Source organism: Melanotaenia boesemani, chromosome 6, assembly GCF_017639745.1.
Source record: "Melanotaenia boesemani isolate fMelBoe1 chromosome 6, fMelBoe1.pri, whole genome shotgun sequence".
NCBI lineage: Eukaryota > Metazoa > Chordata > Actinopteri > Atheriniformes > Melanotaeniidae > Melanotaenia > Melanotaenia boesemani.
Window position 1 is genome coordinate 26,258,147 of NC_055687.1, and position 21,419 is coordinate 26,279,565.

Sequence of the window (21,419 nt, forward strand, 5' to 3'; positions counted from 1 at the left end):
TACGCCCCCTCGCCAAGATACTTTGAAGGATCTCCCTGTGAGGTAAGACGTAAACCACGAGAGGAAAGATCCTGAGATGCCAAGCTCCAAGAGTTTGGAGAACAGTATGTGATGGTTGACCGTGTCAAAGGCAGCCGACAGGTCCAGCAGTATAAGGACTGAGGATTGACCAGTGGATCTGGCAAGCCGTAGGGAATCAGTAACTGACAGGAGAGCAGTTTCAGTAGAGTGACCCTGCCTATATCCAGATTGATATGGATCAAACAGGTTGTTGTCTTGGAGGAACTGTGAGACCTGACTGAAGACGGCACGCTCTAGTAATTTAGACATGAATGGAAGCAATGAGACCGGCCGGTAGTTTCCAACCTGGGCTGGGTTGAGTGCGGGTTTCTTCAGCAGCGGGGTAACCCGAGCTTGCTTGAAGGCAGAAGGAAAGACACCGGATTTAAGAGAGGAGTTGATAATATGAGTTACTGCAGATTTGACTGTAGGTAAAATGTTCTGCAGGATGTCAGAGGGAACAGGATCAAGAGGACAGGTTGTGGGTTTTGAGCTGACTAGAAGTTTAGAGACTTCGTCCTCATTTAGACAGCGGAAAGAGCAGAGTGAGGCACCAGTAGCTGGTTTGGCAAGGCTGAGTTGGTCAGGCTCAGTGAATTGGTTACTGATGGTAGCAACCTTTTCAGTGAAGTAGGAAGCAAACATTTCTGCAGTCAGCACAGTGGGAGGCTGAGCAGGTGGTGGAGATAGAAGAGAGTTAAACACCATGAACAGTTGTCGTGTGTTGGGAGCATTGCAGATCTTGTTCTGATAAAAGGCTATCTTGGCCGCCTTTAGACTGGATGTGAAAGTTTCAAGTTTTTGCTGGTACTCAGACAAGTCAGTGTGTTCTTTTGATTTGCGCCACTTTCTTTCTGCTGCCCTGAGTCCAGCTCTGTGATCCCTTAGAGCCTCTGTGAGCCATGGACTGGTAGGGTTTTGTCTGGCTGGTTTTGACACCAGAGGACAGAGTTTGTCCAGAGAGGAGGCGAGAGAGGAGCAGAGTGTTTCTGTAGCCTCATTAACAGACAGTAAGGAGAAGTCTGAGTGGGAAGGGAGGGTAGAGTAAACCTCATCAGACAGCTGTGTAGGTCTGAGGGATCTCAAGTTTCTGCGGTAGGACACCATTTTTGGAGCTGCTTGAGTGACATGAGGAAGGAAGACAGAGAATTTAACCAGGAAGTGGTCTGAGAGGTGCAGCGGGGTGACGGACAGGTCGGCTGTGGAGCAGTTTCTGGTCAGCACCAAGTCAAGAGTATTGCCAGCTTTGTGTGTTGGAGGAGTCTGAACCAGTTTGAGATTGAAAGAGTAGATGAGAGCCAGAAAGTCAGTTGCCTGTGGTTTGTCAATGTGAATGTTCATGTCTCCCATGACAATTAGTGGTGTGCCATCATCAGGAATGTCAGAGAGAATCATGTCCATTTCAGAGACAAACTCAGCTATACTGCCACCCGGAGGGCGGTAAATGACCAGAATGTATGCAGTGATGGGTGTAGAGACCTTTACTGCGTGATACTCAAGTGATGAGCAGTTAGCCATAGGACGGACAGAAGTTAAGTTCCACTTTTTAGAAATAAGAATGCCCATTCCACCTCCTCGTCCAGCTGAGCGAGGTGTTTGGGTAAATTCTGCATTGAGAGAAAGGGCAGCTGGTGTAGCTGTGTTTTCTGGATGGATCCAGGTTTCAGTCAGGGCTAGGACCTGAATGTCTGAGAGATTTATCAATGAACTGATAAATTCTGTTTTGTTAACTGCGGACTGACAGTTCCAGAGACCAAAGGTAACAGAGGGTGTGCCAGACGTGCACGCCATTGGAAAGGAAAGGTTTTGTGGATTGCGGTGTCTATGGGTGACACGCCTTGGTCTGTACCCATATCTGACAGGGATAGGTTTGAAGCACATTGTGCGTTAATAGAGTAGTGAGGAGGTTTAAGCTTGTGCTTTTGCTTGGTGGACTCGCGCAGGTAGACTCGCAGGTCTTTACCCTTTGTGGTCTAACCCGACGTGGGCTGACGCCTCGCTGACGCTTCAGCGCACCATGTGTGGTAAAGTACCTGGAGCTGACACAGCTGAGCTCACTTTGCTTGATTGCACCCGGCTGAAACCGCCTCTATCTGCTTTGCCCTGAGCAGTACACAGTGGGTGTGACCCGCGTCACGGCCTCAACTGGTTGAAGAGAGAAGGTGCTAACGACAGAGCCCCACACCAGCAATGTAGACAATAACCCGAAATCAAGACGGAAACTCAAGCAGTAAACTCACCTAACTGACTGTACCAACCCTGACTGAAATCAGTGCTTGTGATGATGAAATGATCAAGAAACTAACTTGAGAACTAACAAAATCCAAATTCGCATCCCCAGAAAATGAACAGCAACAGACCAGTGGTGCTCACATCACACCTGATGAAGACCCTGGAGAGGCCGCTCCTCATTCATCTCCACCCCTGGTGAAACCGCAGATGGACCTACTTCAGTTTTATCTACCAGCCTGGTCACACAACACCAATACACTTTACAGGAAGGGACAAAGCGGACTGTTGCTACAGAAGAGACTTAGGTCTTTTGGAGTTTAGGGGTCATTCCTGAGGACCTTCTATGACTATGTGGTGGTATAGGCCATCCTGTAGGGTATGGTCTGTTGGAGTAGTGTCACAGCTGCTGACAGGAAAAGACTGAACAGGCTAATCAAGAAGGCTACCTCTATTCTAGGGTGCCATCTCAACCCAGGTTAGTTGAAGAGAAGCGGATAATAGCTAAGCTGTCTTCATTGACTCAATGCTGGATTTGGAGTCCCACCCTTTGCAGGACACACAGAGTGCAATGAGAAGCGTGTTTAGCCACAGGCTTAGCCATCCGAGGTGTAAGAGGGAAATGTATCACCTGTTTGAATTCTTGCTTGTGTTCTTACTCTCAGGTGTAAGTCGCTTTGGAGAAAAGCGTCTGACTGTAGAATAGAATAGAATTGTTACGACCCCACCTCGAAATCCAGGGGATAAAGGGGTCGACAACAAAACTAACCGGATCAAACTTAAAGATATATACACAATGTTTTATTACAAACCCAGAGGGGTATTGCACGAAACCAGAATAAAGAAATCCAGGATAATTAAGCAAGCCCAGCTTGACCTAGCTTGCGCGGCCTATCCTGGCTTAATTGGTTGCACGTTTGCTGAGCCAGGATGAGAAGGTGCGGCTAGGTTAAGCCAGGTGAAGATAGTTGGGATAAGTGCGTGTGCACGGTATACTGAAGCAGACCTCGCGATCGCTCACAGAATCACCGATGGGGAAATGGATAAAAGTCGCACGTCCTACGCTGAACAACAGCTCCTGACGGAGTTCTCTGACGAAGTTAAGGATATTATAAGGAAAAAAGGCAATACCAATGCCATAAGTAAAGAACGCGAGAGAGCCTGGCAGACAATAGCGGACCGGCTCAATGCGTAAGTGGTCAAAAACTGTACAATTAATAAACAGTGCTCCACTGGAACTGTCATAATTAGGCTACAATTAAAGGAGTTACTTTTCAAATCCACTAACTGTTGTATACTTTAAGAGTGACAAGCAGGTGCATGTTACTCAGGAAATGTAGAGTATGATTAGGTGCAAACAATTATCCACAATGTGTCATTTAATCTATTTTGCTCATGTAACGTTTTTATCTATTTTATCTTTCTGTCCTTCATAAAGGACAAACCTGTCTGGCCATAAAAGGACCTGGCAGCAAGAAAAAATTAAATATAAGAACATTTTGCAGGCTGGTAAGTGACTCCAAAGTAGATAACCGTGAACAAATGAGGTGAATAGATGAGGTGTCTGCTGACATGTTCAATGTCTGTATGATTGTAGCAGTTAAAAAAAGGCATATAGAACTGGCACAGGGGGCGGCCCACCAAGCCAGGATGTGACTCCAGCAGAGGAACTGGCACTCCATTTAAATAAAGGGAGGCCAGTGATGGAGGGGATCCAGGGAGGGACAATAACTGACTCTGTCCCAGCCACAGAAACTGTCCGCTTCATACAAGGTACATCACCTACTGCAATTCTACTGCACATGGAACACAATCAAATATAATATAGTGTCTGACTTTGGATAACCTTGCAGTGTCTGGGAACACAATTACACTTTTGGAGCCACCAGAAGATGATCCGGTTAGTACAGTGTCTCGAAATCACAGGCTTGGTATGTTCTGTGAAATCTTAATCCGAGTCCTCTCGCTGCATGTATACGGCAGGGGGAAGGCACATCTGCAGCTGCAGAATGCACGTCTGCAGATGAGGAGACTGTGTCAGTGGAGTCCAGAAGGCTTGAGGCATGTCAGTTTTATGGGATTGGCCTGCTTATTTATTCCATGAAGGATATGAAGTCAGTGATGTGGTGCTAATAGAAAATGTGTAGCAGGACCCGGATGCTGCACAGTCTCCTAAGCGGCCTGGTAACATTGTGAGTATTGGCTAAAGTACATCTACGTTATGCACAAATCCTGCTGTGCTAACTGACATTTCCTTTACAGACTTCACAAACTGTCAGAACACTTTATTCAGGGCACCTGGAGAGAGAGATAGAGCTGGCAGATGTTAAAAGCTGACTCAAAAAGATCCAGCTCCAAGGAATGGAGCTGGAGGTTAAACGCCGGACACTCAGAAAACTGCTGGAAATCCAGTAACCGAAAATCTGTGTCTCTCAATGACATAGTCATCTCAAAAGGCCAGGGGATGTGAGCTGTCCCCGAAGACTCGTTCACGTCTGAATGCTCTTCTGAGGATGCGGGCTTCCTCGTCCAGCACATCCTCCGAAAAAGGGCAAGCCATTATGAAGAGGGAACAGGTGAAGGGGAGTTGGACCTGAATATTCTACATTGCCCTCGTCACGGATTTCTTTGAATACACCTTTGTAACCTCATCCGCTGTGTTTTGTAATCTCAATTAATGCAATAAAACACATATTTATAAAACCTCTGACAGTAATTTGACGAGCAGTTTTCATTAGCATAGCAATATAACACTTGGCCTGATGAAATCATGCACTTATGACCAAGTTGATATTGTGTGATGAAATCGTGATCCTGTATTTAAACAAAATGACTAAAAAAAAAAGAAAAATTATATGCACTGCACTAGCACTACACGACAGCACCTGTGTCTAACTGGACTCAAAAGCGGTCTGACTAACACTTAATTATGACGTCCCATCTTGTTTGAATTCATGCTTGTGTTGTTCTTACTCTCAAATGTAAGTCGCTTTGGATAAAAGCGTCTGCTAAATGACTGTAGAATAGAATAGAATAATAATACTACAACTCGAATCCATATAAAAAGGCTGTTGCGATTACGAACAGATTTCGATTAAATGTACAGTGACTGTGTAATATTTTAATACTGGATGATTAAAATGACGCGCCATACTTGGGAAGACCATGGACATGCTGTAAAACACATTAATTCCTCACAGAATTGACGTTGGACATGCAGGTGACTCGCTAGGATTAATCTTAGCCTGAGCAGTTAGCCTGGTCTGGAGCAGGCTAGCTGCAGCGGATAAATCACCACAGTAACTTGGCCGGGATTAGTTTGAGCTGCTTTCATGCAACCGACTTAGGGCTAAATTCAGCCAGGATAACCAATATATCCCGGCTTAATCCCTTATCTTGGTTTTGTGCAATACCCCTCAGGTTCCAATCCAAACAAAAAAAAAACAAAAAAACAAAACAACCAAAGGTGTCCAAGGTAAGGTATATCTTGTCCGGTTACAAAAAAGAAAGAAATTTAATTAACTAAAGGTGTCCTCAATTGAGGTAACAATTACAAAATAAATAGTTCTCTTTACTTATTAACTTTAACAATCTTCACCATTATACAAACCAAAATCTTACTAAACAAACTTCAAGCTTCTTTTGAAAAACAAACCAAAAATCAATACCACAAAATAAATCAGAAAGCTATTTAAGCTACAAACCAAATACAGCTACAACACTTATCAAAAACAAAAAGCTACTCACAAACGATGAGAGCGAACAATCTCAATTTCTCTTAACTTATACACAATGGTGTAAACTATAGGGAAAACTAAATGCTCTTACAAACAAACAAACAACCAACGCTTCACTAACAATCCCGGATGGCAAGCCAAGGAACTAATGACCAGCTGCCCCGAATGTTGGTGCTTCCTTCCTTTTAAAGGCCAGGTGTTTCACTGGTTGGTTCGTCTGGAGGGCAGTCGTCCAATCAGGGAGTCAGAAGAGCAGGGAGGTCTCTCAGCTCCACAGCCAATCGCAGAGTTGAAACAGAAATTGAATAAGAAGAAAACTCAACGCAACCAAAAACCAATAAACTATGACACCTAAATAAGGAAATGTAGGTTTGGCGTGTATCTTATCTGTTCAGCTTAATCCTAAACTATTTTCATGCAAAATAAAATAATTAAATATAGTGCTTTCTCTTTGAGTAAAGACTTAATAATGAACTTGCTGTACTTGATTGCATAATGACTGAACAGATGACTTTTGACAGTTTTTTCTCTCCTCAGTCTGGAGTGGACACAACTGGCAACCTGATCACAAGCTGCTATGTATTATTAAACTAATTTTCAAAGAAACGTTGGAGAAAGTGCCATCTGCCACCTAATCATTAAAAGGTTAGAAAGTTGACTTTCATATTTAGTAAGAGGAAATTATGTGTGAACTTATGCCTAAGATGATGTTGTGTGATGAAATCGTGATCTTGTATTTAATTATATGCACTGCCTCTAGCACTACATGACAGAACTTGGGTCCAACTGGACTCACAGCCGTCGGACTACCACTTAACTATGACGTCCCCACCTGTTTGAATTCTTGCTTGTGTTCTTACTCTCAGGTGTAAATCGCTTTGGAGAAAAAAAATAGAATAGAATAGAATAGAATAGAATAGAATAGAATAAAAATTACTTGTGAAAACTATGATAAATACTCTTCTATAGGTAAAGAAATGAGAGGTTGTAAAACTGAAATATTATGTACAAAATCATTTTTTAATATAAAATCACATTGGATGATACAGCAGACAGAAAATAATAAAAAAAAAAAAAATAATAAAAGACAGAGTTTGACAAATGCGCATTAAACATTAAGCCATATTATGGACTTTGTGCAAATATCTGTAAAGACTGTAAAATTAAAAAGAGGTGTGCAGCATAATGTACATTTATACAAATGTGATGCATAAAACAACAATGGAAAATCTGGTGCACATCAACAGAATGAAACCAATGATGAATCATTACTTTTGGATGTGCAAAGCTAGCTTCACATAAAAAATTCAAAACTCATTTTTCCATAAGGCAAACATGCAGTTTCACAAAATATTGTGTAAAGACAAAAAAAAAAAAAAAAAAAGTTTGAATTTACAGGCAAACAACAAACAAATTTTATGGTTATAAGCTGTTAGATTAAAAGTTTCCTAACAGCAGGTAAAGGAGTGGAAAGCACAAAACAAAACACTGTTGCAATTTCCCTGTAAGGGATTAATAAAGTATTTCTGATTTCTGAATTTCAAAGGAACAATGAAATCAAAAAGATGAAAGTGGAGGTGGAGAGTGCTTTTAAAGATATAACACTGATGGTTTAAATGTTATTAGGTGGAAAGTGGAAAAAAAAAACAACTAAAATGACTGAATTAGGGAGGGGGTTGGTCTGCGAGGCTGAAAGGATGAGAGTCTCTACAGGGGATGTTCAGGTGACATCATTTCCACCTTTTACTCCTACATGATAACAGTAGAGGAGACAACGGAGGCCTTGGACACAACTGAGCTGTTCCTGGTTGAACCTCCTGACCATTCGCTACCGGAGGCATTCCTCCAGCCTTTCAGCAGCCGCAAGGCCCTTTTCATAAAATTCTGTCCCACAAAGGCATAAATGATGGGGTTCAGGCAGCAGTGAGTGTAAGCGAAAGTCTCAGTCACCGTTATTGACAGCTTCAAGTTGTTGTCCCAGCTGCAGTCATCTGGTATTGTACCATTGTACTGCAAAAACCTCAAGAAACGGGAAATGTTGTATGGTGTCCAGAACAAAAAGAAGGCCGTCACAATAGCCATAATTAGCTTAACAATACGTTGCCTTTTCGCAATCTTCACTTTCACTAGTCTGGGAATAATTCTTGAGTAGCAAACTACCATCACCAACAAGGGAATTATTAGACCCAAAACATTTGTCGTGAATAGCTCATAATATTGCCAAACTTTATTGTCCAGGGAGTAGTCACATTGCAGCCCATTAGATTCATTTGTGACCTTTGACAAAATTAACTGTGGAAGAGAGATGCACAAACTCAGCATCCAAACAAACAAGGTTACAGCCATGCCTGCCCTCATTGTACAATGTCGTGTCACACTGTGAGGATGCATGATGACCTGATAGCGGTACAGCGTCATGACAACCATGATGAAGATGCTGCTAAAGAAGCCGGAGTGGTGGGACCATGAGAGGAAACGGCACATGAAATCTCCAAAAGGCCAGTAGCCGACATTGACTTGGTGGGAATAGAAAGGCAGCGTGAGAACAAAGATGAGGTCGGAGAAGGCCAAGTTGAAGAGCCACATGTCTGTCATGCTGGTCTTGTGACCGCGATGCTTCACCAGGACACACACCACGAGGCCATTACCTTAGAAGAATAGAGGGGGAGAGACAAAAACACATGAAAAAAGAAAAAAGCAAGCTTTTTGACATCAAAAAAGAAACTCACAATATACAGAACTGTTTACACACACTTACCAATGAAGCCCAGGATGAAAACCAAACAGTAGATAGTGATCACAAAGTCCTGGCTACTAAGACTGCTAAATTCACAGGGAGCCACCTCCTCTTCATAATCATAGTAACTTGAATAATCCAGTGTGGTGGTGGTGGTGAAGGTGAAATTTCCATCCACACCTGTAAACAGAGATTTTCCTTTTAATTTACATGCAAACCCGATACACATGCATGCGACCCCCCCATCTCCTCCTACAAAAGAGGTGTTGAACATAACGTACTATGTTAGTGGGTTGAGGTAAATGGAGATAAATTTTTTGTTAGGCTGTTTAAGAAAAAGAAACAAACAAATAAATATATAATATAATCCACATAGGGGCGGTAGTGTACATTTCTTTGCATGTGCCTCTTAGAAGTGAAGTCTTGAAAAATTTTTATTAAATTCCGAGTCTGAGTTCAGAGCTATCAGAATGTATGACTTTACTGTACCTGCATTACAAATTCACTCAGACCTAAATACAACAGTTTTCAAGACTTTGCTCGTTTACTCATATGTACATGCAGAGAAATATACACTACCGCCCCGTGTGGACACAGGTTCTGATAGGTCACAGATTTTGCTGTAAGTAAGTAAATAAATGTTAATTTATATACCATCTTTCAAGATAAAAATCACAAAGTGCTTAACAAAAAAAAAACACAAAAATAACACAGAGAACATAAAAACAAATAAAACTAAGTATCACCGTTTTGTTCAAGTCTTCCCGGAAAGTCAGTGCGTCACGTAACCCCCACGTGGTTCAAGTATACGCAGAGAGAATATGTGCCACAAAATGATCAGAATGAGTTTATACAGGGTTTTGTTTTTTTTTTTTTTTTTCCTTCTTCTTTTTTGTCCTGCTGATCCAATCATGAAAAGGCTCCCCTCTCGGTTGGACTAAAAATTCTTTCCAGTTGAAGCCGATCGGATCAGATGTTTACACATTCTTTTTATTCTGATTGGACGTTTGATCGGATTAAAAGTGCTCCATGTAAATGTAGCTGACAGCTATCCTTTCATAAAAAGGCAGATGTCTGTTGCTTGTTTTTAATTACTTTGTACTGTACAAGTGTAAATACAAAAAATGTACAGAACAGAGAAACATTACCAAATAAATTGTACAAAACCCACAATTTAATCGACAAAAACAAACTTTATGCTTAAATTTCTAAAGCTGTGGTTACTCAGTAAACATTTAACTCAGTTAATAATGAGAGTTATAGTGCCCCTTGCTGGTTATTACAAGTAATACACTTGGAGTAAACAAAACATGGCCTCAAATAAATCTAAAAGAATGACATGTCTTGTACTTGTCTTGATCCTACTACAGTGAGAAAATTGTATTTAATTGATATGTTGGGCCCTGCGACAGACTGGTGACCTGTCCAGGGTGTAACCTGCCTCTCACCTGCAAAAATGCTGGGACAGGCTCCAGCTTACCCGCGACCCAAAAATGGACTAAGCGGTTAAGATAATGGATGGATGATATGTTGGATAGTATATAGTCATTCTGAAATCATTTCATACGACTATTATAATATGATCTAACTTAACAGACATTTTATTGCGGGTTTTTTTTTTTTGTTGTTGTTTTAAAAACTTTGTGGTAATACATATAATTTATTTTCTTTTAGAAATTAATTTGGTTACTATAAACAAAGGTAGTTAAAATGTCACATGATGATAATTCAAATGTAAGCAAGTGGAAAAAAATGAATAACACTATGTAATAAGTAGCCCAAGTAGTAAGTGTGAAACCCTAAATGTTGTATGTAACAGACTTAAGTACATTTTCTACAAGCCTCCGTAACACTGACCTACAGTTTAAATCTTTTTTTATGTGTGTATTTGTTAAAATGGATTGACCTGACATGTTGATGTCTCAGTGATGACCTCTTCAATCAGGTACAGTCCAGATCTGCAGTCCAAGGCTTCACCGTTCCTCCTGTCTGGGTTCCAACTGATGTGATAGTCTCAAATGTACAGTGATGAACTAAGTGCCCTTAGAGACAGCAGTATTCTAATATTGAACAAAGTGCAGAAACAGATGTAACCATGTCATTTCCTGTACAGCCCATGGTGAGATCTTTATCAGTGGGCCAGAGTTTGCACAGAAAACTAACACTTTTTTGCAAATAATATAGTCACAAACATGAAAAACTTCCACATAATAAAATTATAATTTTATTTTGAAGTTGATTTTTTAACAATACAGATATAATCATGAAAAAAAGTCTGAATGTTTTAGTTGTGGTAAATTTCATCCACCAGAGTTAAAAAACGGTAGTGGCATTTTAGAGTAAATAAACTAATGAACAGTACTAACTCATTGCATGTGTTTCCATTACTTATTGGAGAGACAACAATAAATTTAATAATAATAACAACAACAATAATAAAAGACTACAGCATTATCTAACCCCATCAATCACATTGCAGTTTTTGGTGATGTTTTTATATACTATGTTGAGTAAGTTGTTTTAGAATACTCATTAAAGTCTACATATTTAATTTACAAATTAATTTTTATTAGCTATTTTATTATCATCATTCTTTCCTGGAATAATTTCTAACACTCTCATCTGCCATCTGGCTAATTTAAATTCCTAAGAACAGAATCATGTTGCAATGGTGACCCCTTGTGGTGGAAATTAACATTGCCGCAGTGTGAACAGACAAAGCACGGCGGGAGAAAAGTTTTGAATTTTCATTGAAATTCAATGAGGCATTGTTGTGACCGTGCGGACCATGTGGGTGCTTTGTTTAACTCAAAGCATCCATGAGGATTCGTGATTAAGATCTGAAGACTGATTTTGGTTGTAGGGCTTTATAAATAACTGCAGACATCGTGCATGTGCCGCAGCTCTCCAGCTGGCCTTCAATAAATTCCCGGTGAGGATGATTGGCGTGAGATCTGCTGACGAAGGAGGGCTTTACAGATCTTCGTCAAGTTAAGCGCAGGCAGCTAGAGAAAACAGGAAACGGTCTAACATTGCCTTCTAAATATTGGTATATTTTTCTAAAGCCATTGCGGAGACATTTATTTATTGTTATTAAAGGAAATAAACGTAAAGCAATTAAGCTGTGGACCATTAATTTAAAGTGTACACAGCGAAAAACATGTTTACAAGCAGTGATGCAACAAAACCATCATAATACAATAACAAAATATTTTCTCATTCAGATTAATCCAGCATGAGAAAATTAAGTCATAATAAAATGTGAATTTATGGTACACATGATGTTGGAATTTATTTATATATTTATTTATTTACTTGTTTTTAAATATGACAGGTCCGTCCCAGAGGCCAACCCAAATTCTAACAAATATTCAGTCTAAACTGACCTTTACCTGAGTGAACCTCAAGTGCAAGTGAATGCAACAATAAATACACAATATTGTTCTATAATGCTCTAAATCAACACAGCACCATCTTTCTATCTTATTTTGTATAATTTGTCTGTCTAAACTGTTTATATTTTATGAAGAGGATGTAAAAAAAAAATCATACAACCACCAGATGTGACAACTTTGCAACGTCAAACAGCCATAAATGCTGAAGAAACACTGATTTAGTTCAAAATTCCTACTATTCCAATTATCAAGTCTTTGTGCGGTAGTTATAGACAAACAATGCAGGGACATCCTAAGTAAATGTTACCAAGGGAAAGTGTGTAACGTAAATTTAATAAAGAATAAACAATGTAAAGTTTTGACTCAATTTATTAATAACACACACTTAGGGGCTCATCCCCATCTGCTCCTCCTGTCGTCCAACCCGGAACCTGCCTACTCCCACCTGACTATAACCGCACACCACAAAGGCGGAGAACTCGCTTAGGTAACCAGCCCTATAGCTGGCAAAACCAAAACCATACACGACTGCACTGCAACCCACTGCAAATACTACTATTCATTAGGCTGACACCTGGTGCCAGTGTGGAAACTGTTCTGGGCCAGTACAGGGCCACCATTAGGCTGACATCAGATGCCAGTGTGGAAACTGTTCTGGGCCAGTACAGGCCACCACTGTGTCTGCAGCTGGCCTCAGGCTGGCCCATGTGTGGGTCATCTTTGGCAAACCAGATCTGGGCCAGCAAAGGGCCGTCATTCTTTGCGGTATGTGGGCCAGGTTTAAGTGCATTGTGTGGGCCAGAACCGGGCCAGACCAATTTTGCTACCTGGGTGAATGGTCATTCTGTTGTTTTATTGGTTTATTGCCAGGGAGGCATTAGCAGGCAGTCTGTAAAATGATAGACAGTGATAAAGTGATAGATATAATTTCTCAACAAACAAACGTAAAGTTGTTGTGTAATTTAGTAATAGGTAAGATAAGGACCCTCTGTTTTAATTATTATCCATTCTATTCTAAGGGAAAAAAAGTTTTCTGTTGGTATTAATACTAATTGGAGCATGTGATGTGGATGTGTTTATGAGTTTGAATGCACTTGCTATATACTGAAAAACTAAACTGAATTAGGAGTGGGGTGGTGGTGAGTGAGACACTAAAGATAGAAATAAATTTTAAAAGTAAGACTTAACTATGTTTGTGTTTAACACATGTTAATATGAGACTGATACATGCAACATGAGCTTAACGACAATTGGCCCGCATATGGCATGGACAGATCTGGGCCACATATACCAAATCATATTTGGGCCACATATGGCATGCAATTGTATAAACAGAGCCATCATTGCCAGACCTGGCCCAGATCCGGTTGACATACCATTTGCCATGCCAGCAGTTGGCCGGAAGTGCTGACATGACACTGGGATCTGGCCCAGACCTGTCTGCTACCTGGGTCAGATCCCAGCTCTGCATTACAAACTAAATTTAAAAGTCATCCACCATATAAAATTCAACATATAAAACATATTTACCTGATGCTGCTAAAAATCACCATGCACCAAGACTAACGTGGCCCAGCAAGCGTCCTGTCCACTCCAACAGGAAACTGGCACTCCCTAAGACAGTGTCACTTCCCCTTTAATGGAGGAACAGCCCCCACCGGCACAGCGACACCCTACGGTGCCACCCGCTACATAAACAAGTGTTTCTGTAAAATATATAAGAGACTATTTGCTTTTCCAACTTTTGCTTACTTTTACATGACTTTACTCGTATTGTTCAGTTAGACCTGCCACTTGTTTAGTTTATTTTGCTCAATTTGAAACACATTTCCGGAAGTGGTCGCTGTAAGTCGTATTTACTTGGTTAACTTGACCATAATAGAAGGTAATTCAGTCACAGGATTATATCAAGTGGATTTGACAAGGAGCGCAGACTATGGCAATGACTCAGTAAGACTGTTATCCTCATGTTGAACTACATGTAGCTGGAAAGTGTGAACATGTGTCAATTTTTGTGTCGTAGCCGTTGTCACCGACTCTTAGTGGCCGCTGTTCTTCTTTAGGTCACCGTTTGCGCACTGTCACTTGTGGAGCTTTTATTGTTTGTTTTAAATATATACCATGCACCCATTTAGTCATAAATTTAAACTAGCCTGCTTATGAGAGACGTATGTTAAAGAAAGCAGTGTTTGAAAATTAATTTAACGTCGATGTGCTGACCGGCAGGTGAAAACGTTATGGATAACTAACAAGTTGAGCCGCAGCGGATTTTGGGAACCCCGCTGGAGGAGAAACGCTGGTCTGACCTTATTGTAATCACTGCGATGACGACGGAGTCCTCAAAACCGCCTTTAGGGTAAGTAAGTGAAAACAGATGTAAGGTAAATACACTACTTAATACGTTTATTCATCCTCTGACTGTTTATGTACGCGAAAACAAACTTACTGGATCAACTTGTCATATTTTCACAGCATTATGAATCCTCGCACTGTTGTGTTCAGCTCAGACTTTCTCTCTTCAGTCTTTTTGTACAGTATGTAAGGAATATAGAAGTTAAGGGTTATATATATATATTTTTTTGTCACGATAGTTTTTTAATATAATTTTTTTTGTCACGAAAAAATATGTGTATTTGAGTTACACTGAGTTGTAGGACATTAGAAAGCACATGCAGTCAGTAGTGACAACACAGAGAGTTCCAGCAAGGCAGACTGTTCATCACTAACAGAATAAGCATGAACAGTAGAGGAGCAAAACTGAAAAATACCTCTTGTTGGAACAACATGCACTACTGTATACTGTGCTGTCCTCACTGTCCTATTATTTTTGGTTGTTTAGGTGTGGCTGGTGGCTTTGGTTTGAGTATCTGTTGATCATTCATCAACATGTGATCTGAATGATGTGTTGACGCCACACTGCTACCTTTGTTTCAACACATCTTTTATGGGAGTTTTTATCTTCTTTGCCTGTATTTATTTAATCAGATGACTGCTTTACATAATTTACTAACCCTAACCCACTCTAATGTTTTTTCCCCTTTCTTTCCATCAATCCTACTGCTTTGTTACATCCTGGAAACAAACATCATTGACCTGAACATGTCAACAAACAACTCTAAATATCTCTTGAGTGTATCTGAAAGATAAAATACAGCATTATAGAGAACAGCGTCCATACAATCCAATAACAGGCTTTGCTGTTTATAAATATTATTGTAATAGAGAGGAATTTAGAAAAAGTTTTTCAATTCAATCAATATACTATATGATTAATTTGAAATAACACTGTCCAGCTCTCTTTTGACATTATGAGTTTTTAATTATTTGCAGAAAAATCAACACACCAGAGCCTATTGTCTGGAGAGCTTTTACTGGCTATTTGCTGCTTTGTTAGTCCCTCTCTGGGTGTGACCCTATCTAAGCATCATTATGAGCTTCTAATAGTGGTTGTGACTAATTTCTTCAGGCTCTCTGACCAATCATCTTCTCTGAACTGTCGGCATGATATAATAGCTTAACATACATATTGTATGTTTAAAAATTCAGGATGTACTCTAGTGGTATCATGTGTAGAATTTGCTTAGAAACTGTGCTGATATGAACAAAGCTTTGGTGTTTTCCTCCTCCTGATCTTTTAAGTAACAAACCCTTTAACTTGATACTCCTAATTACAGTGATTTTAGACGCTCAGGAGCTTTTTGGCCAAATTACAAAGTGAACTGTCCTCAGAGTCTGCTGGCACTGGGACCAAAATGCCTTTTTATCCAGTCAGTGTGTGACATTTCTCTCCACATAAATTACCATGACGATTTCTTTTGTGTCTAGATCTCTCTTTCGTCATCACACGGTGCAGCTACTTTACTACATAGCACAGTCCTAATGAAACACAGCTCATAAAACTTTGTTAACTCACACACCCAGCCAGCATGGTCACTGGGCACTAGGAATAAAGAGACTGCTCTTTTGTGGGAGGTGAAGTACTTATGTACCTGAATATTGTTATCTGAGCAGTGGGTGCTCGTCAGAGCTTCGAACAGCCTGACTTTGGCCTTTATTTGTGGACAACAAAGAGTCAAAATAGTGTTTTCCTTTGAGCTTTAAAAAAAAGCAGCATGCAGGAGAAACTTCCTCATGTCCTTAAACAAAACTAGTTTCCACGTTGCACTTAGATCTAAATAATTCAAAACCAGGACTAAAACCTTTCTCATTAATGGCAAAATGAAATATAATTGCTTTTGTTTTGTTGCCTCTATGTGGTCAGTATGCACAAGCCAAGATAAGGAGGTCTGGCTTTCTTTTTTTTTTCTGGGAGAAATTGCTATCTCTGAGTGAAAAGGTCCTGTGTTTACTCCATTGTATGAGCTGGAACATTGTGAGTTAATTGCATACAGAGTGAAGTTATTAAAAGTCATATCTTTTGAAGCCTGCAGCATATAACACACTCTTAATTAGCATGCTGATGTTTTCCTTTGCATGTCTGGACCTGGTGTGTTTGTGTCTGTGACTGCCTGCCTGGGTACTTATTTGTGTGCAGGATAAAGTTTAATTGAGAAGCTTTTGATTAATGTGGTTTTCTTTGCTTTTAAGCTTAATATCAAGGAGCAATAAAGAAGTAACAAACCGATATCAATAAATGGTGGATGACTTAAAAAGGAATCACTCATGTAAACTTTAAATTAACAACATTCTCATTTATTTTATTCCTCTTTTTTTTTTAGTCCTTAAAGAGTTTTTCTGAGCCGCTTTAGGTTTAATAGGAGTTTTCTGTTCTTTGGTTTGTCTGTTGTGGGGAGACGATCATGTGAGGCGTCAGAACATTGTGAGTTTACTTTGGTCACATGGTTTAGTCCCCAGTTATGATCACCCACCCCAACCTCACACGTGCAGACCCATTTTTAAACAAGCATGGTGTGTTTCCTGTTTCTAAATTTCTTAAAGCATGAAGAAAAAAAAAAAAGAGAGAAACAGTTCAGTATCAACATCTTGATTTGTTCCACAATCTGCTTCACAGTTGGTAGGTTACATACATTTTTTTTTTTTTTTTAACAAAATCTCATCTGTATCCGTTGAGTTGTAAAATATATATTTAGTGGTTAAATGCAGTATGAGATAGGATGACAGCTTACTGTCTGTTTATCCGTAGCACACACCCAGAGATAATTACTGGCCAGCCAGCGAGTCCTGTGGAGAAAGAAGTGCTGGCACCAAGTACAACTGGAAGTGTATATGTTTATATATTTGAGATTATCAGTTGTCTCACTTGGTCATTGATTTTTATGTCTTTTTATGTTTGTTTTTTTTAGTAATATTTGCAGTTAAGAGAGTATCTTAACAGAAAAAAAAGAAGAACTCAAGGATTATTGCTGTGTTTTTCCAGCTGCAGGTTCATGTGGTCAGAAACCATGTCAGCACTGCTGAGTAAGGGAGTTCCCTTTTTTTCTCTCTTTATTTGGAAATATATGCTCTTCATTTATATTGAAGCTTATTTTTATAAAGAGTTAGGAATAAAACTCCTCTGAAATTTGAGGCAGGCAAGCTAGAGTGTACTTGAAGCACGGTGATGTGTATTTGGCAGTGTTACAGTCTGCATCTGGTGATATCTGCATCCATTTTCACAGGCATCCTGTTTTAAATAGAGAGGGTGTGGATGTAGAGCTCCCACAAGCTTGGGTTATAACTATAAGAGCCTTACCACTGACTGAGCACAGCAGATAAAAAGCATTCAGTATAACCTTTTAAAGTTAAATGGGTCAAGTTAAATGCTGAAGTACTGCAGTTTTTATTATAAGTTAGATTGGCTGTTTTGGTTCATTCTTTTAAGGCCAGTAACAATAGTTTAATGGACGGGTCCTTGGTCTGTGTACAATCAAAGCAGAGCTGGTGTACTATTCACTCCATAGTCATATTTTGCCATATCTGAAAAATTTCAGATATCTAGCCTGGTTGTATTTTTAGACCGTATTGCTCCGTAACCCCAGCTACACTATCAGGTCTTGTTATTTGCCAGCCTCTGTGTCTGCTGAACCAAAGCCCTTGTAGACACCTTTAACAGCAAAGAGCTGTCTGTGTATTTGACAAAGTCAAGTATCTGCAGTAGACTGTATCTGTCTGTTTTTATGCAGCTGCTATGGGCCGCACAGATTTATTTCTGGAAGCCTGCTGTCATATATTAGTCACTGTGGTATGTGTGTTTGTCAGAGAGGAAGACAGACGGACTGCATGTGTGTATGAACAGTTTGGACGGATTCTTAAAAGTGCCATTACAGTGTTTGATGTACAAGATGTGGAGATTTTACTTAACTTTTTAAAGCTTTTATGTAGCTTCTATCTGAATTATACAGATGACAATCTCTCACTTCACACCACTATGTTGAGATTCAGCGGCAGGAAACACCTACAGGAAATTTATTTTAGCCACGTGGTGGGTCACTAACCCAAGATGCTTCTTTGTTTATTGGGTCGTTGCTGCCTTGAAGGTGTATCTTTCTTTATTTTCGTTTATTTATAAATGCAAGAAATTCAAGTTGAATTTCTCAATTTTTTTTCTTTATTCTAACACTTTTATATGTTCAAATTAAAGGCGTTTTGGTTGCCTACAGTAAAAGCTGTACCAGCAGCTATTACAGCAGGCAACACAAGTGTTTTTCCTCTTGTATCTCCAGTGGGAGCTCTCTTGCCGTCTAATTGAACAAGCAGCTTAGGGAATAGAGAACAGACTAATTAAAGTCGTATTTCTTGCTGTAGTGCTTTTTCATTCCTCCTTTTTTATTTCCCGGCATCCATTCATATTCCCTTTTCTCTTATTTTTCCATCCATTGATGCTTTGTGCCCTCTAAGACTCCCCACTTCTGTCTCCTTTGGTAAACGTTAATATCCACCCTTTCATCTATTTTTCTGCTCTGATTTGCCTCTCAGTAGTTTAACCCACCCTGTAGTGGGAATGGTTTAGATTAAATTGGAATATTTACACATATAAACCTTTTAACTAGGGATGCACGATATATCGGCATTAATATCGGTATCGGTCCGATAAGCAAAACTGGGCCGATATTAACAACCGATATTTATTTTCGTATAATTGCTGATTGTGTTCGTGTGTCGGAAGGTTTGGCCATGCTGCCATGTTTGGACATGTGACAACGATGCAGCACTACATTGTGGGATGTAACTGAAGCAAGAAGCAATTTCAGCTGTGTGGTCATTTTTCACGGTGTAAAAAGAAGGTACTCAAAAAGCAGTATGCAATATCTGCAAAGTCAAAGTAATGCGAGGAGGTTGCCGTGTCAACTCATATAGCACCACAAATTTGATATGTCATCTGAAAAACTGCCATCCAGAACTTCACAAACAATGGTGGGAAACTAACGCCCCTAATGTTTGCCTTATTTTCACTTTGTACAGAATTTGATAATCTTAAACCTTTTAAAACAAAATACATATATCGACATCGGTAAATATCGGTTATTGGCCATAACAACAATATTAATATTGGATATCGGTATCGGCCAAAATTTTCATATCGGTGCATCCCTACTTTTAACACTGAGTTTTGACATTAACACTTTTTATTATATTTAAAATGTTAGAGAACCAAAAACTCTAGTCATTATTAACTCAGACATTATTAATGATTTTAAGTGCAGAGCTATAGGATTTGTACTGAATCATGAACTCCAATCTTTCTTTTTCTTTTTGCCTCAAAACAAACCAATGAAAAATATGTCAGCTCAGTACATCTGTCTTATAAAGATCTGTTTGATGATGATAGAGGTATACAGGGGAAATGGGTCATTTTTCAGATGCATAATGTCACTTATATTTATTCAAATAAGTTCTCATGATGAAAAATAGACATGTTTTTTTTCCAGCTGAGCAGTTGCTGGACGACGTCGGCTTCCTGTTTCTATATTTGGAAAACTGTCGTCTATGTTTTGTGTTTAACTGTTAAAGCGTGCCTCTTTGTCACTGGTCTCAAGAGAACAACATGACAACAGGAGAGACTAGGAATTGTGGAGAGGTCAGATAGTGTGGAGTGGTGTTATAGTAAGTGTATTTCTCTCCTGTAGGTGTGAAATACGATACTTCTAGATTGCTGCTGGTTGACGTAGCCCTTAGGTTATTTTTTTATAGCTAGTGTGCATTTCTGTTGATTTGATTAGTGCATTGTCCTGACATTTTCAGATGAATTCTCTTAATAATCTGGTAAATCATGTTTCATACAGTCAGTAAACCCTTTCAGGAACATATATTTTCATTGTAAATGCTTGGAGTTAAACACCGCAGCCTCGCTATAGCAGCCTGTCAACGTACAAATGATTATTTATATTTAATGTAGTGTAAATACAGCAGTATTGCTGAGTGTAAACCAGTCCCAGAATATGTTTCAACCCCTCTAAACTAAGATGATTACCACAGCATGGTACTTGGTTAGGCTTTGTTTTTAGTTGTCTTTTTGTCACATTTTATTGACTGATTAAAAAACCCACAAAGAGATTTGTGATCAGTTACAGTAGGACTTTTACTAATGTGAAAAGCTATTTTTTCCAGCTTGAAAAGTCTTGTCTTAAAAATATCATAAATGTGACCTTTAAAGTGTGCAGGAAGTTGCAGGATATGTCTTCAAAAGTTTAATTTTAATGTGTTTGGCTCAGCTTTTTAGTTGATGGTAGCAGCAGGACCTGTCTGCAAGTGCAGAGGGGCAGGCTGGCATTAAGAGTCAATTTACTTGCTGTGCAATTTGGTGGGGTGTTTTTTTTAACCACATGGCCAGTAACATGAGCATCAAAGCATATGCTGCATTAGGCGGTGGTGTGGTTAGCAACGACAAACAAATGCTTTTCTGAGTTCACATGTCTTCATATTCTTACTTCCCAAAACAACCTCTTTCACAATCTCCTCCTTTATCTTTCCTTTACTCGCTGTCCTTGTTCACATTCTTAGGTTAGAGTCACTCACCCTTTGTGTAAATGTATCCAAGCCCACAGCTGCTTCTAAACTGAAGTCTGTTCTCATCTGCAGTCAAGTGGGGTAAATATAGGTTGCCATGGGGACACCATGACACCCAATGGGTATGCTAGCTAGATAGGATAGTGCATATGTGTGTGAGTGGAGCAGCTGAGTGTCCAGGATGTGTGTCATTCAAAGTTTGCTCACTGCACAACAGGAGACAAAAACTCAAGTGTGGCTGCATAGATGTTGTCAAAATGGGTGGTGTGTGTTCTTGAAGTGGATAAAATGTGTCTTCTTTGCTTCTGTATTAGC

The 21,419-nt window shown here is 39.6% G+C and overlaps 2 protein-coding genes across 8 annotated transcripts in view; one reads left to right on the plus strand and one right to left on the minus strand.

Annotated features, from left to right (window-relative positions):
* The window catches only part of LOC121642197 (C-C chemokine receptor type 8-like), a 34,047-nt gene extending 20,299 nt beyond the window's left edge, over positions 1-13,748 (minus strand). Inside the window, exons 1-4 of one of the 2 annotated variants that reach the window (XM_041988780.1) lie at positions 13,689-13,748; positions 10,670-10,823; positions 8,785-8,943; positions 7,569-8,674 (exon numbers count right to left, since the gene is read on the minus strand). In XM_041988780.1, the coding sequence (XP_041844714.1) occupies positions 7,776-8,674; positions 8,785-8,943; positions 10,670-10,676 (1,065 nt within the window). In that variant the 5' untranslated portion in view covers positions 10,677-10,823; positions 13,689-13,748 and the 3' untranslated portion in view covers positions 7,569-7,775. Of the gene's footprint in view, positions 1-7,568; positions 8,675-8,784; positions 8,944-10,669; positions 10,824-13,688 lie in introns of those variants that run through there. The other variant, XM_041988781.1, reaches the window with a different exon arrangement.
* Positions 13,749-14,026: 278 nt separating this feature from the next.
* The window catches only part of cobl (cordon-bleu WH2 repeat protein), a 52,382-nt gene continuing 44,989 nt past the window's right edge, over positions 14,027-21,419 (plus strand). For 2 of the 6 annotated variants that reach the window (XM_041987027.1, XM_041987030.1), the window contains exon 1: positions 14,131-14,514. In XM_041987027.1, coding sequence (XP_041842961.1) covers positions 14,483-14,514 — 32 coding nt within the window. In that variant the 5' untranslated portion in view covers positions 14,131-14,482. Of the gene's footprint in view, positions 14,109-14,129; positions 14,519-21,419 lie in introns of those variants that run through there. The other 4 variants (XM_041987026.1, XM_041987031.1, XM_041987032.1 and 1 more) reach the window with 4 other exon arrangements.